We start from the raw sequence: 18394 nt of genomic DNA, 5'->3' as shown, positions 1-18394 counted from the left end.
CTGTTACTACTTTAAAATAACAGTCAGTCAACACTCAACTGCGAAGTGATATAAAGGCTACTGTCCTTTGTGTTGGACTACTACATCTGTAAAAGGCGGACTTAAAAGTCAAACAGCCCGCCTGCCGTAATTGTAGTCATAGTTTTCTGTCAAGCGTGCCAAAGAAGATAAGGATAAACCCGGAGGTAAGCATATTTTCCTTCAAAACAAAGGCGTGACATTTGTCACTGAAAAAGTAGGGGTGTACAGAACAACAAAAAGCATATTAAAACACTCATCTAGTGTCAATTCAGACAGAATAATCCACCACCGAGATGTATAATATTATAAGTTATCAAAAGTGCAGATGGCAAATGTAATTATAGATAGCCTAATCTGTTTGGGTTTTTTTCAAGATAGTAGATCTCTATCCAAGTTGCCTGGTGTAAATGTTGTGTTGCAGTCTCTGTGGATTTCTGACAGCCTACATGGCAACCACAGGGCATTTCATTGGTTATTCTTGCTGACCACTGCTGTAGGCTACAACTAATTTTTTTGACCCTTTGAAAGGGGTTTTATTTTGAAAACTCTGAGCGGAAGTTCCGTGTTTTACTGTGTTTAGTTTGACGCTGCTGGTTGTTCAGTCACCTCGTCTGGCATAGTTTGGCTTGTGTTTATTTCTTACAGTCTATGGTGTTTACACTGCGATACATGCTGTGAAATGACATAAACGACAGGAAAACGTTGAGTAAGTTCAAGTAAACCAGCTAGCGAAGCGGTTTGCTGTTTTGCTTTGTCACTGTTTAATTACTGTTCATTTCGTTAACGTTAGCTAGGCAAGTGAAACAGTTAACGTTAGCCATATTCATAGTCATGCTGTAAGGTACCAACTCTTCGCTAGAAACGAAAATGAAACGTATCGAGTTAGCTAAATGTTTAGACTACAGTATGCGTCCTAATTCAAACCTTTACTGCGAACAAAAATAAGACAGCTACCATACTGCTTTATCTAAATTGAGATTCAGGATGACATCTCATCTGTAACTTCATTCAGCAAGGGAATTGTGGAATGGTGGTGCTTTTTATGTCTATATTGATAAGTAGGGTAACTAGTCTAGGTGACATTTATTACAAGCTTTTTCTATAATATAAGGAACCTATTTCAGTGATCAGTATTAGCAGGAACCTGATTAGTTTGATATGGATGTTTAGGGTAAATGGCTTCATATCATAGCCTGTCATGTTCGTGCTCTCATTCGTCATCTGTGGGAAATTTTAATTCACCTGAAATTGTTAAGTGAATGAATAATCAGTATAATATCCAACATGTGAATTTGTTAGTATCTACGTTAAGCACATATTCATTTATTAAAGTTATTATTTTTTATCAACATAGTAGCGCTGTAGGAAATAATGGTGTCCCAATTAAAGAATGTGGTCTGCTCCAAGCATGAATGTGAGGTCACGTTGACACCATTAGTTTTGATCAAAAGCATATCTGTAAGGGAGTAGACACCATTAATTACGGGGAATGGAAGAAAGACCTTGGGAAAGGTAAACAATGGTGTATCAAAGAAGAACGAATGTTTAGGGGAAAACCGGTAGGAGGTAGCTTACCATAAGACCCACAATAGGAGGAGTGTGCAGAATAGCATAAAAAGGGATGCGTTAAAGAATAAAGTTCAGTTGCTCCATGGACCAGCTTGGTTTACATGTACCTTGTGTGATTTTGCAGTAAACCTATATCATATTGAACTCTACTGGATTTGTCTGAATTATTTAATTAATGGTAAGTAAGAAGTGTGGTAGAGGACCTGAAGACATCTGGCCCAACTGAAGGTTTTTCTCCCTCACATCCACAGCATGAAGCTGCGGGTTCGGATCAACAAGCAGACCAGCAGGGTGGAGTTACTGGGAGAAGAGCCCACTCTGACAGATCTCAAAGTTCACATCAAGGAGACTGTCCTGTCCTCCCATGGACTCAGGTCAGACACTACCATCCGCAAATGTGGATTTTGAAAATTTTGGAAGTTGTCAGTACTGAACTGGTGCTTTTAAAGTCACAATGACATTTTTTCATACTCACTGTTAGATATAATCAATCTGTGATGTTCAGTGCATGTTATTTTGTGATTTACTTTTTTGGTATATCCATTTTCCCTCAATCTGTTTAATGATTTTATAATAGTGTTTAAATGTTTTTACTCTATGTTGGTACAACGTGATATTATCTGATACATTATGGTACAATTGGTACATTATGTGAAAATGACTCATGCGCGCTTGCTCTTTCCCTTTTAGCCCAGACACAGAGTTCAGCCTGTCTCTAAATGGCACAGAGCCTCTGTCAGACGCAGGCCAGACTCTGTCCTCATGCGGCATCATTTCTGGGGACTTGATCTGTGTGATGCTGCCTCAGTCTGTAGCCGCTGCCTCGCCCTCATCTGCCCACCAGGCCTCCAGCAGCACAGCAACCCAGAGGCAAGAGCAGAGCCAGAGCCGACAGACCGCTGCCATGAGTTCCACTGAGGTGAGCGATCATCTGCACAACTCATCCATCTGACAGAAACACATGTCCTAGAGCTGCTTCAGTGTAGCAGACACCATGGATGAACTCTCACCTGTGATTTGATATGGTGTTCAGTAGCTGTTCCCCAGCAACCACACTAGTTTTGCAGAATTTTTATTGCAGAATTTGAGATAAAGTAAGGCGAAAGTTTAATCAGCATAGGGCAAACTGGGTCGTTGCAGCAGAATAGTAATAGGATACAGCAAGGCAAAAATAGAATATAAGGGTCAATGATAAAAAAAAGTTTTTAAGAAAAAAAAATCTGTATTTTATAATGCAATTTGAAGTCCTCAAGAATGCATTCTATAAATACATATTTGTTTAATAGGTTTTAAAATGCCATGAGTGAATTGTTTGAACAAAATTTCTGATTTTGCCACCAAGAAAATATCAACCTTAAGCTTAAATAATGTACTTTAACTGTATTTACCACGACTAAAAACCTAAACACATTCATTATTGCAGTGTCTAAAATGCACGTAACTATTTGAATAAGAAGTGCATTGAGAAAGCTAAGCTTTTTATTTAAGTTTTGTTCTCTTCATGTATGTGAGGATGGTTGCAAAACTTTGAAACACCAAAATTCCAAAAATAAATTGCATTCCAATAAAATGAGTGGTTTGTAAAGTGGTTTGACATGAAGCAGCTATGGAATAATTTCATAAATTGCATGTGTTTCTTTGTTGTTTTGGAAAAGTATGGATTACAGCAGTATTACTTACTGTTACAGTATACATTGTAACTTAATATTACATTTGATAGTGTGCATTTTAGAGGGTTTCGCTTCGACTAAACAATTGCATGGCAGATTGAGTCAGCAAAACTCGTCTGTTTGGCCTTGTCATATTGATGAATAGAACTCTCTTGCTGCAGTGGAAGTGAAAGGCTTTCTGTGTGGCCCATTGTTTCTGCGTCCAGGTTGTTGACAGACTGAAACATACTGAAATCAAAACTGTCACGTTGAATTGAAAATAATCCTCACATCAACATTCCTACTAAATTCACCGACCCCCACTGAAGCCGAAAGCGGTGTTGCGGAGTGCTGAGTCATCTCTCTGCACTCTCTCTGCATATAAACTATGGCTGAAATGGAGGAATGTGTTGTGCTGTACTAGTGTGCACAGAATGTTATTTGCTTGATTCAGAATATTCAGAATATGTCTCTCCATGATAAACAGCAAAGTGCTAGCAACCCAGCGGCATCAAGGGAGTCGGAGGGTAACGATGAAGCGGAGAACCAGGGAGCAGAAGTGTCCAGTTGGGAGCCCATGCTGTGCAGCGAGGCGGAGGAAGGCCAGGCCCCCCTCTCCCTGGAGCTCCTCTACCACGGAGCCCAAAGCAGGAGCCCCAGCGACACTCTCATGGTGGCTGTGAACTGCCTGATGCTGGAGACCGGATTCACTCCTCAGGTAAGGCTGCAGAACGTGAACTTGTCTCTGTCTTGTACCTATTTGTCTTGATCTTTTGCCTATTTTAACTCAGAGTTGTCTTGGTCTTTTGCCTATTTTCACTTGTACTTGTCTTGGTCTTTTGACTGTTTTCACTTGTACTTGTCTTGCTCTTTTGACTATTTTCACTTGTACTTGTCTTGCTCTTTTGACTATTTTCACTTGTACTTGTCTTGCTCTTTTGCCTATTTTGAATCAAACTTGTCTTGGTCTCGACCACTATCGGATGTTGACTTGACTTTCTGCAATCCCGGATAATTAGTCTCACAAAGGTGCTTATTGGCTCTCTCTGTCAACCCAGGATTTTCCAATCCAATCCTATGAGTGTGTTCACAAAAAAGGGGCGGGGTTTATAACAAATAGCCAATCACGTGCAACATGGACAGATCCAGAGCAGCCAATTTAAGATAAGACAAGATAAGATGAAACGTTATTGATCCCTGTGGGGAAATTACATCATTGCAAAGTAATGTAATTCAGCTGGGAAAAGGAAATGGAATATCATTGCCCTATCATTAAGGCACAGTAGGCATACTTTCATTGATATAATATTGCGTCTTCACACTGAGGCTGTTAAAAGAAGTCCACCTCATGTTCCCCAGGGCTGCGGTGATGGAATATCAGTGCAATATATTGCACTAATCACTGTCAGGAATCCTATGAAAGAATTTCAGCGCACTTAATATGCAACAGCAAATTTCATTCATTATTGATAACTATAGTCAACTAATTTAACCTGCCTGCTATTTGATAGAAGCCCTCTTTTATGGCAAATGACCTGGAAATACCACCTTCATCTATTCTCTTTCCAGCACTACAAACAAGGGGTTAAACCTGTGTATATAGTATGTAAGAGTCCTCAAACTATTATATGCTTTGATTAGTGACAATCCTATACATTGATTAGTTTCAGATTAGTAAGAAATATTGTACATTCTGAAAATCCACCCAGCCATGGTTAAAATGCTTATCTTCATAAAAAACTTTAAAAACATTCAGAATTGTTAATTATGATGACTTACCTCTCCTCCTCCCATAAAATGTGCTTGTACTGATTTCAGCCACTGTGAAGAGGCAGAAAAACGGTTGCTATGGTTACACCCACACATGTGCATCTACACATACTGTGTGTGTGTGTGTGTGTGTGTGTGTGTGTGTGTGTGTGTGTGTGTATTATTGCCACTATTGATTCAGGTCATCTGCAGGTCCTTAAGTATTCCTAAATTGTTGAAATTTAAGGCCTAAAACAGTTTTAGATATCTTTTTTCATCATGCAATGCAGGTTCATTTTCAGTGCGATTTTGATGCAACTATAAAATTAGATAGTGATATTGACAGATTCTTTACATTCAGTCATATTTAGTCGAGGCAGAGTTGGAAAGTAAGATGAACAAAATAAGACAAATCTCATGAATTGAATGGGACCAGCAATAGTGTTGGTTTGATTTTCTTATGTTGTGTTACATTACTGTAGTTCCAGTTGGTCACAGTAAGTTTGACCCACATGCTTTTCCCACTTAGATTAATACAGAACTTTGGTCTTAAATTTGATTGGAGCTAGCATTAAAAAATCTTTAAAAGTCTTAAATTAGGCTTTGAAATCTTTGGATACCTGTGATCACCACCTAGTGGGATAAGTGGTAGTCCTGAAACACTGGAGATGCAGTTTACAGGTGTCTCTCCACTTTGTTTGTTCAGGGATCTGAGATGAAGCCTGGTGAGATGCCCAGTGGGTGGAGGGCAGCAGGAGGACTGTACAAGCTACACTACACCCATCCTCTGTGTGACAACAGCCTTGCAATGGTGGTAGCTGTGACCATGGGGCCCATGCTTGTCATTAATGGTGAGTCACATACTACAACTGCTTGTCTCAGTTCTTCTTCATCATTACCTGGTGCCAATTACCAGCCTTAGAGTTAGATATTTACTCTTTCGGACGCTCTGTCTTGTTTTCTGAACCCCGTAGAAATGGAGGTGTTTGGAAGTGTTTGGAACATCAGCATTTGTTGAAAGTGTAGACCAAAGCCAATGCAGAATAGGAAACATGCATGCAGAGTAAATGCTCTCTACCACTGAATTTGCAAACATTAATACTTTAAGTTGTATTCACAGCTATCAACCCAGAAATGTATATATGCAGAAAAAACAGAATATATTTTTACGTCACTACATTTTATGCCGTTTTTGGCAGATCAGCTTGTTCTGAAATTTGATATTTGGATAAACAAGGCTCTGCTGTATTTATATTTCTTTAGTTAACCTATTATGCAGATTATAACCTGTTACTTCTCCTTCTAGGTATTCTGAAGATGAATGAGACAGCAGATCCAGTGCGCAAATTGTCTCTGAATCCATCCAGCTATGTGACTGATGAATTTCAAGGTTAGTAATGTGTATCAAAGCAGCAGGACGATATATTTTATGGTCAATGCAATGCCTAACCAGTATAGTAGGCGTTCTAAAAATCTCATGTTGTGTCACCGTTGCATTTCCAGGAGAAAGTGCAGCAGCAGCCTTCAAAGATCTGAGCAAACTGTCACGGATCTTCAAAGACCAGCTGGCGTACCCACTGATAGCTGCAGCCAGAGAAGGTACCAGTCAATCTGTGAATGAAAGTGAACTTTTTTACTTTTGCTGTCATTACCTCTAAATATAAGATTAAGTAGAAGTTAACTTACAGGCCATCAGCTGGTCTATCAAGGTTACTACCACAGGCATTTCAGACTTACAAGGACTTAATGAAAATCCTACAGGCTCTTAGACACAGCAACACATGGAGATACTTGTCCTTCTGGCTTGGTATAACAAAGTACTGCTCCCAAGGAGTATTAAGTATTCAGCCCAGTAACTCGTTTTTCAGGTACTAAAGTCTCTAGTCTAGTATAAGCTAATGGCATTGCAACCATTCAATTTGTGTCAGCACTCACACAGCACAACTTGAAGGAGCACAGATGCGCTGCCTCACAGGTGCAATGAATTATGGTCATTGTAGTTCACTAACACGCTTTCGGTGCTTGGCAGCATTAAATCCTGACTGTAGATAACTACATAGGCGAGAACCACAGCCTTCATTTACCTGGGCAGGCCACCCAAATGCTAACATTGTATGGGAAACATTTATTTTTGAAATGAGTAATGAGTATCATGTTACTTTTCTTGAGTAATGAGTCCAACACTGCCCCCTCCTGCCCTACACATTGTATGCTTGCTTTGCCAGCTTGTTCCCTGTCTGAGGCCTGACTTGTTGTCCATGGTGTTTACAGCCATGGCTCTGCCGGCGGTCTTTGGCCTGGGTGCCCTTCCGCCGGAGCTGCTTCTCAGGGTGCTGAGGCTGCTGGACGTCCAGTCCCTGGTGACGCTGTCCTCAGTCAGTAGACACTTCCACAGCACCACAGCAGACTCCACACTGTGGAGACACCTCTACCACCGCGACTTCAGGGGTAACAGAAGATGTCATGCCTTGATACCAAACCACAGTTTATTTTATATGGTGGCGATGAGAATATAGACTCACACTTACTGGCTACTGGGATCATCATTTGTTTCCCCTGTATTAGACATAAGCTAGTATTACTCAGTCAAAGAGGGAGGTGGAATATTTTGTTAACTGGTTTATTCATGGTAACAGAGAGACTCAATCACTGTGTATCAAATGTTCATGTAGACAGATTAACCTGAACAAGACCTTAACCGGAGTATGAGTTTCTCTAGCATGTAAACGTAGCCAATGATTTTTGTTGTTTCTATACAAAATACTAAAAAAAATAAATAAATAAAAATACTACTTTTCAACCGCCACGGGGAAGCCGTACTGCGTTGTAACGATGTCAGGAGTCCCTGCACATTCAAACACTCTTTATCACTTCTGCTCTTTAGGATGCAAGTAATGAAACTTTATGACTGAAAAGTTGTGAGTTGAGGTTTAGCCAAGAGGACTAACTCAACCCTCTGTACTTCCTTCCAGATCAAGATCCCAGCAGATCCAGAGACACAGACTGGAAAGAAGTAAGCAGAACACAACAGTCACAAGTCTGACAAGAACCAATCGATGTGTCATGGTTCAACTTGAATGTGGCATTCATCCCCTAAGCTGTTTATTTACACTTTATGTGGTCTAAGAATATTCTAACAAAAGCTTTAATGTCTTTCTTTAGCTTTACAAAAGGAAGTACAAGATACGCATCGACTGTCGACGCATGTCCCGCCCCTACTTGGTTCCTCCCATCTACCCTATCCCCTCCAATCCCTTCAACCCCTTCAACCCCGACCCCTTCCCCCCGTACCCGCCGGGCATCATCGGCGGTGAGTACGACCAAAGACCGAACATCCCCCACGGCCTCCTGCCTCGCACGCGCTACGACCCCATTGGTCCACCTCTGGGTGGCGACCCCACAGGAGGAGGTCTCATTGGACGGCGCGGACACAGACCCACAGGAAGTCGACCCGCAGATATCCGACGGGGCTTCATCTGATTCTGAACTTTGTTTTCAGGACCAATAAATATTCATCTGCAATAATTAAAGGTATGAATGACATGAATGTTTGTTTAAGGGTCGTACCTTCAAACCGGCAGGATTTAAACTCACCCAACCCCTTTCTTGCCCTTTTGCCATAAGTGTCTAAATAGTATTTTGTATCCTCACACAACTGCGCTTTATTCAGCTTGCTTGAGGCAGTCCAAGTCCAGAAACTAAACATCTAACCCAATTATACTACAAGCCAATCTGAACCCATTGTATCTTTAGAGTATGAGAAAAATTGGTCATATTTAGGTCCTGGGCTTTAATGGAAAAAACATTTTGATATGAAATTAGTTGGCTTTTTAAAGAGCAAATCAGCACTAAATCACATAAAAATGTTGTTTCACTGCTCTTTATGGGTTGAAACGTTAAAGCATGTTGCACTTCTGGCCACACCCCAATTATTGATGCTAAAGCAGGTATTTAGCCTTTGACAGCTGATGCCAAACACCTGCTTTGATATCACTGATTGTGATATATATATGTATGTGATGTTGATTTGCTCTTTAAAGTGATAATTTGTGATATTCTTTTTTTTTCTTTTTTCTTGATTTTGGCGACACCTTTGGTGAAAGCGGGCATTGCATTGCTGTTTTGCACTCAATGTAGGCACTGGCCCAATTTGCTGTAATAATAAAGACGCTAAACACAGACTGCAACCTCTTATATTTCTTCTACCTTCTTATATTGATTCCATACAAACCACTGTTGTTGCTTCCGTAAACATAAAACGCATCACTTCCTGTGCAGCAGGATTTTTCCCGGGACAGACGGACCCCCTCATAGGTGTTTAGAGTATGAGGAGCAAAACAGAGAGTTATTTATATAAAAACAGTTGCAGGTTATTCCTTAAAATTTATTGAATCATATGACCTGACTAGCCATCCTCACTCTGTACATACTGTATATTCTTAGAGGTTTTATTACTACAGGCCCTTTTATTTTACCATTTTGCTGGTGCGTTTTCTGTTTTCTGTTAGTGTTGTACAGCTTGTGAGCAATGTAAAGAGGAACTCTGGGTAAGAAAATCATAAATTGACACTTGGAAAAGCGGCATACACTGAAATATATGATTAAACCTACTTTTAGTGAATACTGGCCTCTTCATGTCTCACATTAATATTCTATGGTGTAATAACCTGATTCTGGAATAGGGGTCTATCTTTGTACGTTTCAGCTAAAAAAAAATGTTTTTAGGTCCCTAATGCACTAATCTGGCCAGAAATGACCTCTTCATCAAAGATGACTCATTTCATTCAAACTGATTTTCAAGCTGTCAGTATGATCATACATAATGGTAACGGTAGACAATGTTGTATCTTCACTAACATCATAACACATTAAGTAGATCCAGCTCCTTTAGTTCTGAAAGAGAAATAGGTTTTCTACTCTCTAAAGCACTATTCTGGGCAAAGTGAGCTTTTCATCAACGTTATTTCATTCAAAATGTGAATTTCCAAGCTTTCAATATGAACATGCATAATGACAAATGACTAGCAGATTCAAATGGAAGATAGCCACAAGGGGGCAGTTGGAAGGGTTCAGATTTTCTCAAATGTTCCAAGATGAAAGTTTCAGTTCATATTATCACTTACATGCATCCAACTTTGGGATTACAATGCAGTGAATGGTAAATGTGTAGACTAATGAGACACTAATGTGAATATATCCATACTATGCGATAAGGAAATACTAAACTGGGGAAATATATAAGTAAATTTATAGAAAAAATAAAAGTTTTTTCAAATGATTGTTATCCCTCTAATATTCCTATAGGGACTAGTGTGTCTTTGGTACTCAATACTGAGTAGTCTCCTCATGCAACTTTATAGCGTCATATTTTTATCTCCTATGGCATTACTATAGAATTTTCTGTGGCATAATTTTTAACCTATAGTAAATGCATGATATTTTAAAGATTTGCTTTGGTATATACATAGTATCCTTCTAAAAAAGTATTAGGTGTGCTACAGTTCATTTTCGTTCGGGTAAACATCTATATACAGTCTATCTGTGACCAGAGACTGGCTGCTCGTGAAACAATGACGTCATCCGTTTTCTTGGAACAAAGGGTACACTCGTTTAAAGCGCCTGGTGGAGTGGTGACGTCCTGGGCAAACCTGAAAACCAGTCATCCACAATTTAACACTGCACAATTCAGTGGTCAAACGTATCAAAAGAAACATTGAAAGCCAATGGACGTTGCCTTATTTCTTCGGTTGGTAAGCTAGTTTTATTCAGCGGAGAACTTCTACAAAGCCATGTAGATATAGTCAGCTTGCTATTTGTTTGGGTGCACTACATATAAATTAGGCCTGGAAACTTAGAATGGATACTTCTAGGCTCTACACTACATTAAGTATGCTAGGCTACATAACACAACATTCATGAATTCTTATGAAGGGTGAATTAACGTTACCTTTAGCCTACAGGTCTATTGATATATGACCATAAACTTGGACCTACAGTCAGGCTCTCTGAATTGGTTTGTTAAATAATTCAGTGCAGCTATTATTTTAATTTCATAGAATTCCTTCTTTCGTTCCAAATCATGCTTCTGAAGTAGCCTATCAAAATGGCTGTGGACTAGCCTACCTGCTGTAGTTAACATATTATTTATCATATTACGACTGCTCCAGTTCTAACTGTCTGCTGGTTGGTTTGTATTTATTCATTCTATTACGGCAATGCACTCCGCCCTTGCCGCTAGTGTCCCCCGGGCAGGGACATTAAAACGAGCGCGCCCAGAGCCATCAGATGGGCTTATATTATTGGTCCTGATGATAAAAGCTTACAGGCACCAACCAATGACTGGGTGCGTTGAATTCATGACCAGCTAGGCACCGGAAGAGCAGAGCCAGATGGTGACTTTTCTTATCCAGCATGTGTAAGAGGTAATAGCTGTAAAGGCTGATATTGATGTGAAATGTGTGTTTTGTAATAATTAGATCGAAACTGCATGTAATTTGTTTTTTGAATACCTATTTCCAAGTATATTTTGGTCAGATTTTGAGGTTTTCTTAAGTCTTTAAATGATAGCGTACAAAAGCCCAACTTGAAAAGAAGATTCTTTTTATAGGCCTACTTCATGATAAGAATGACATTGATCATAAAAATATACTTGAATCGTTTTATTTTGTATGGAAAGTGCAGTTATAATAGAAGTGAAGTGAAGTTAAAATATAAATTGAACATTATATTGCAACTCTGCATGGTGAAGAATAGAAAGAGGTAATAAAATAAAATAAAGGTAATGTACATAATATAAAACTGTAATACCTTTGTATTATGAATGTGTTGATTTTTTTTCTTTAATAGAGGAGGAGGAGGATGCACTAAAGAAATAAAGAAGCAGAGGTAAATATTCATATTTAAAATGAAATGATACAAGTATATATAGCCTACATATAATATAACATAAGAATATTAATATGTATGCAGTATTCAAGGCAATTTGTTTACTCAGTCACAGGCTATCAAAGCTGCATGTAAACAGTTTCATCAGAATGAGTATGACCAATAGTCGGGTGACCCTGCATGTAAAAGTAGCCCGTGTTAACATGCTCTTTCCCTTTAAATGTCTCGTGTTGTTCTGCCTTACAGGAAGTGCGAGGGGTGTTTCCTATGCGATTCCAGCTGATCTCCAGCACAACAGACGGAAGTCTCCCTGTAAAACCGACCTATCTGCCCGCTCCACCGCTCCGTCCTCCGGTGCTGGACAGAGGAGATCAGCGGCGCAGCGGCTCTGTACATCCACTATCTGGATTATTATCGGGGATTAATAACGGGAGGGGGTGGGGGGATCCTCGGTTGCTCCCCTCTCGTCACCGTTACCGTCAACCGGTGCTGGTTGAATTGGCCGTCGGTAGGAGGACTGTCATGATCCCAGTTTGGAGATGGCGTCCTTCCCCAGTTTGTGCAAGGCTGCTCGGCCAGCGGAGGAGGAGAACGGAGAGCTGGACCAGTCTCTCCAGCAGATGCTGAAGGCCATCGCCGACGAGCGGAACCGACTCAACATCAGACAGGAGATCAGCGGACTCGGTAAGCAGCCTGCACGGTTGACTCCATTATTTACAGCGGCCCTGTTGGCCAACAATGCTCAAGTTCACTGCTTAGGAATCAGGATGGGAAATCCCAGCTGTCCTATAGACTTCTAGAGCTTTTCAATTTTTTCCTTTTTAGAATGCCTGGTTAATAATGACTGTTCTGTGCCTGCAGTAGGGACGAAGCAGCAGAATAACAAAAGCCATGAACACCAGTTGATATTCAGAACTACCGAGCACTTAGTCCCGAATCGGTACACTGCAAACCCAAGAGTCTGTAGGTTTCACTCCAGCAAAAAGCTGCTGTAGTGTTTGGCTGGAGTGAAAACCTGCAGACTCTTCGCTAGCTGCTGTAGTGTTTGGTTGTGGTGAAAACCTTTATATTCTTGGGGCATGATTGAAAACCACTGGCTTAGAGGAGCAACATGGATTCTCTTGCTTGTCTTGTTTGTCTTGTTTGTCTGCCACCAGTCTTTATTACTGCAATGTAACACAGTCCTTCCAACTTGAAATTGAATAAGTGATAAAGTTCTCATCCAATGTTTTTGTTGCTGTTGGTAGATGGTAATGCACTGTAGAACCTCCACCAATATATGGCAGCTATCATGGACGGTTATACTTATGTGTAGGCCTACTGTGTTTGCAGGATCAGATTTTTATAGTGGGTTCATTATGGATAAAGTGGAGGGTAAGCCCACCTAACTCAGTTTACCCACCTTTTTATTTGTGAAATACAGTAGTTTACCACCTTTTTACGCTGACTTCTTCATTGCATAAATTTATAGTACGTCATAGTAACTAGCATCAAATTAATGTAAATTATATTAGGATAGGGTCTTTTAAGGGGAAAAAAAAGCATAAACAAATGCTTTTCTGAAAATGACAAATTCTGAAAATTTTTGGGTTTATTTTGGTGGTTGTTTATGAACATCACTGATTGCAGATTGTAGTTAAACAACCTTTTTATGTATCACTACATCACTGGGGTTAATGGCTTATTTTAGATCAGATCAGATCATATGCCTTTGTCATGTGGTGCAGGGAAGCAAAAGGATTGCTAAGCATTAGTTCAGACAGAGAATGTATTCCCACTGCTTTCTATGGGCACAAAAGTGGCTACGCATTAGGCAACTAATAGTCTAATTACCACTGACAAATATACAGTAGGGTCACAATACCCTCATCAACCCTAACCTCATCAACCATACCCAGCGATGTAGTGGTAAATAAAAAAAGTGGGTTAACTCTAAAAAAAAAAAAAAGCATTAAATTCTGTTTATATTTATTTTAAAGATAATCAGTTTGATTCTACTTACTATGACGTGTACTACTAATTTATGCCATAAAGACTTATGTCACCCAAAAGAGGTGCTGAACTCTATTTCATAAATAAATCAGTCTATTCAGATTATAATTGGGTCCCATTGATGCCAACCAGGTATGCTTATTTGTAGATTATCACATGAAGGTGAAGGACAATATTGATCAAACAATCCTGGATAAGCTTCAGTGTCGCGGTGATAGGAAAACCAAATATGCAGGTACAATGAAGCAGCAGCTCGTGCATGCAGTAGCCCTCTCTCTGAACTGATTGATTTTGTCCTCGACATGTGTGTTCACAATTAGCGTCGACTGAAGCCTGTAGATATCTGGTTTGGGAATTCAATCAGTGCCACAGTGAGTTCCCAGCAGACTGTTGTGGTGCTTGTTTTTGCGGCCCATTGTTCTGACAGGGAAATCAATAGAGCACTGTTCCCAAACCATGACTTCATCACAGCACATGGAGCTCCTTGGATTGCCTGACTACCTCAGCATTGTTGTTAGCAAGGTAGATCTGTCATCTATTTTGGTTTGGAATTTGCAAGGTTATCAAAGGTACACACACATTAATGGACGAGCTGTTTGACATGAAGCAGATCTTTATCTTACCAGCAACTTCCCTCTAGTTCAACTTCCCTCAAGTTTTGGAGATGGTGATTGGTTCAGGGATTAACTGTACATTTTAAACTTGATTTTGTTGTGTAGTTCAATTCTCAATTCTCAATCAATTTAGCTAAGCATGGCTTGTCTGTGCTTTTTGCTGTAATTTCCCTTCTCTGGTGTTCATAGCAGTTAAGAACACATGAAGAAATAGCTGAATATGAGCTTCAGTTCAGACTTAATTTCGTTCTGCTAGGCTTTCCAAGCATGAGGAACTGCTGGCTATCAAATGTCAACATCTGTCTCCTTATACCCATAAACCCTTGTGTTTTGGAGTCATTTCCTGTAGTTGGTTTGGATTATGTTCTCACTCCTAACGAACTGCACCATAGTTCTATTGGAAGAGCATTTTCAGGCATCTCGTGCGATTTATTTAGTGCCACCTGAATTCAAATGGCATTGTTCTCACCTGGCCAAACAAACTGAACTAAAAGAGTCAATGCTCCAGAGTTCAACACTTCAGAGTTCAAATAAGCCCTTCCAAACACGCTTGGTGTGAACACATCTTTTAAAAACCCTCCACACTCTCTCTCCCGTTGTTTTGTACTCATTTTCCGCTAGATGGTTTCGGGAGCAATTATGCCAATATCAAAGCCACACTAAAGCCCAGCGTGGACAAACTTCAAGAAAATAAAGGACAAGCTGGTTCAGTGCAAGGCAGCGTGGCTCCACCACAACAAAAAGCATCCCGCTATTTCTACCAGCGAGGAAGAAGGACCTAGCCAAACTAGCATGACAGCATGTATGCTAACATCTCTGAAGTGTGACAGAAGCTGAACTGAGAGAATCTTGGTCCTCATCGCCAATAGGATGAAAAAGCTAAAAAAGATATGCAATCAATCAGAATTGTAGAGAGTAGCTTTGTAAATTTTGGCATGCACCGAATATTCAAACATACGTTTAGACCATGCACTGAATAGACCATGAGAAAATAGGCATGTGCACATTCCTAGGCAGGATACAGGCACAAAATGTGGTTCATACTTGCAGGTTACTGAGCAGTCGCTCTGTTCCTCTCTCTGCAAAATCACATTAGTGCTATCTAGTGTGTGGCTGTTCGTTGGCCTTGCCCTGCTGTGGCAATACCTGAGGTTTATTTGGTTAGTCTACCTTCATAAATGTGCTTGTACTCTTGTAATTTGTCCCTAGAAAATATAGGCTACCAGTTTTGTGTGTCTGTCCTTGGATGGTCCTCTACATGCTGCTGTCTCTGAGTCAGTTCTTCAGTCTGGCCGTAACAATTAGCTTCCATAGTGACTCAGGCCCGTACTAAAGTGGAACCACAGTTTAAGGACACTGTATGATCAAGCAATACTGGTTCAATGCCAGTACGTTTTGCAGAGGCAGAAACTAGACAGTAAGATATAGAGCTCCATCAGACCCTTGAAGGCCTGAGAAAATCATTCAACCCACGAACAGGAACAGCAGATTTCAGTCAAAGATGAGGCAGATAGATGGAAAACGGGTCAATGGCAGGTTTAATTAACCAACACACGTGTGGGTCTCCAAAGAAATGAATGGGTCTCCAATGAAAGATGGTTCTGCCGGTTCTCAGTGTGTTGTCCACTAAATGAGGATATAGATATGAAGAGGAGCAGGTAATTGGCTCATCTGCTGAGACAATAGTGTAGTAAAACATTGTTTTCTCTGGATAAGATCATGTATGAGTACAGTGCTACAGAATAGTAAAAATAGCTGATGACGGCGTGTGACCTATCCATGATTAAGACTTTTGTGACAGACACAAATGAATACAAATCATGCTGAATGTTTAATCCCCTCAGTGTGGCTGAGCTGTACACAACTAAACTGTGATTTTCTGTCACTGTGAAACATGGTGTGATGTGTGTGTCAAGGCTTAAAGCCGTAAAAATTGTTCAGATGCTGCATTTGGGAAGGCACGCATTCACTTGGATAAAAATATAACATGCAACTCTTTTTCTGCTAATTGCTTACAAGTCAGATGTTAATCAGTATATATTCCATTTTATTATTTTAGCATATTGAACCATTATTAGAGAAAAATTACAAACTGGTGTGTGTGTGGAGCTGTAGACCATTGCTCAGAGGGGAGCATATCATTACAGACAGGAGATCACAGTGGGAGGCCCACCCATCTGTTTCAATTCTCCAGAACCAACACACCCAGATAGTACAGTCTGTTTGCTCAACTGCACTTGGGTGACATGGCCGTGTCTCGTTCCGTAAAGCTGTATGGCCAGGATGGCTGGACTATAGAAAGATGTCAACCAGAACCACTAATCACAATGGAACTATAGAAAGATGTCAACCACAACCACTAATCACAATGGAACTATAGAAAGATGTCAACCAGAACCACTAATCACAATGGAACTATAGAAAGATGTCAACCACAACCACTAATCACAATGGAACTATAGAAATATGTCAACCAATCCACTAATCATAATGACTTGACTATAGAAAGATGTCAACCAATCCACTAATCATAATGGAACTATAGAAAGATGTCAACCACAACGACAAATCATAATGACTGGACTATAGAAAGATGTCAACCAAAACCACTAATCATAATAGAACTATAGAAAGATGTCAACCACAACCACTAATCATAATGACTGGACTATAGAAAGATGTCAACCAATCCACTAATCATAATGACTGGACTATAGAAAGATGTCAACTAAAACCACTAATCATAATGGCCGTGTCTGTTGTCCTTCTATTTTCTGTTGGGTGAAGCGTTGTCATCAAGCTGGCTTGCATGTCGCCTATTTTGCTGCTTTTCCCCCCCAAGTCAAAACCACCCAGTAGTAAAGAGACTACAGCTTCCTGCTTGAACGTAGGATTAGTCAGCGCTCTTGTGAGGAAATCAGTTGTAGGTTCCTGCAGAGTGACTCTAATCCATGTGACATCCTCAAGTCGAGTCTTGTCATCAAACCTGCTGCATGTCGCCAATTTCACTGCTCATTTTCAAGCACTCAAGTACTATGCACAGAAGATATGCCTCGAGGATAGAGAGAAGACACATGACTGACACACACACTCACACACACACACACACACACACACACACACAGAGACCCATAACAGAGCCTGAACACATGACAGAGGTGATACCGAGGATGTCTCACGGATTAGAGTCACCCAGTAACATACATCTTTCTATAGGGTTAGTATGCTTTGCTAGGCTTGTGTATGATGGAGGAAAGTCCATGGTTGGTTTGTTCTCCTATATGTGTGTGTGTGTGTGTGTGTGTGTGTGTGTGTGTGTGACATGATTGCATTAGGGTTTAATTAACACTTCTTGGGCTCAGAGCTACAATGGCTACATTTACAAGCCAGAGTTGCCTAGCGATTGGTCACACTCTGGTTAAGGTTTTATTCAGGTTAATCTGTCTACATGAACCTTTGATACCCAGTGATTGAGTCTCTGTTACCTTGAATAAACCAGTTAACAGAATACCCCCCCTCCCTCTTTGACTGAGCAGTATCTTACCTCTAATACAGGGGAAACAAATGATGATCCCAATGATAATCTGTGGCATCTTCTTGATGCTCCTGATAAATAACCAGCTGACCGATTGACTTCACCATGTCAAGATCCAAGCAGACCCAAGCAGGCTCCACAGAAATTGATTTTGTAATAAATGACTATGGCCTAGATATAGATGATGTTGCAATCAGTGACAGTGATAATTCAACTGCTGTCTTGATAATGCTGACCGCCAGTGTCCAGCAGTCACAAACTTATCTTCGCTTATTTTAGTGTAATTGACGTTGTCTTCCATGACCATGTTTTCTGACCATGGCTGGAACCAAGTAGATCATTTCAAGTGTGTCACAACAGGTAAAAATGACTGTGAATAT

General features: G+C 40.2%; 3 protein-coding genes across 4 annotated transcripts in view; 2 read left to right on the top strand and 1 right to left on the bottom strand.

The window, feature by feature from the left end:
- Nucleotides 1-18394, bottom strand: part of c4h11orf98 (chromosome 4 C11orf98 homolog) — a 289475-nt gene that overhangs the window by 224289 nt on the left and 46792 nt on the right. The gene's annotated exons all lie outside the window — the stretch shown is intronic.
- On the top strand, nucleotides 617-9169 carry fbxo7 (F-box protein 7). The gene is made up of 10 exons (XM_078282237.1): nucleotides 617-727; nucleotides 1842-1964; nucleotides 2281-2509; nucleotides 3727-3957; nucleotides 5695-5839; nucleotides 6295-6378; nucleotides 6492-6587; nucleotides 7260-7436; nucleotides 7961-8001; nucleotides 8151-9169. The coding sequence occupies exons 2-10, from the start codon at nucleotides 1843-1845 to the stop codon at nucleotides 8466-8468; spliced, it is 1443 nt and encodes a 480-aa protein (XP_078138363.1). The 5' UTR covers nucleotides 617-727; nucleotide 1842; the 3' UTR covers nucleotides 8469-9169.
- Nucleotides 12320-18394, top strand: part of kiaa0930 — a 28230-nt gene continuing 22155 nt past the window's right edge. For both annotated transcript variants that reach the window (XM_071915797.2, XM_071915796.2), the window contains exon 1: nucleotides 12320-12557. In XM_071915797.2, coding sequence (XP_071771898.1) covers nucleotides 12413-12557 — 145 coding nt within the window. In that variant the 5' untranslated portion in view covers nucleotides 12320-12412. The remainder of the gene's footprint in view (nucleotides 12558-18394) is intronic.

Source organism: Centroberyx gerrardi, chromosome 24 (genome assembly GCF_048128805.1).
Source record: "Centroberyx gerrardi isolate f3 chromosome 24, fCenGer3.hap1.cur.20231027, whole genome shotgun sequence".
NCBI classification, from domain to species: Eukaryota; Metazoa; Chordata; class Actinopteri; order Beryciformes; family Berycidae; genus Centroberyx; species Centroberyx gerrardi.
This window is presented reverse-complemented; position numbering and strand designations above follow the sequence as displayed.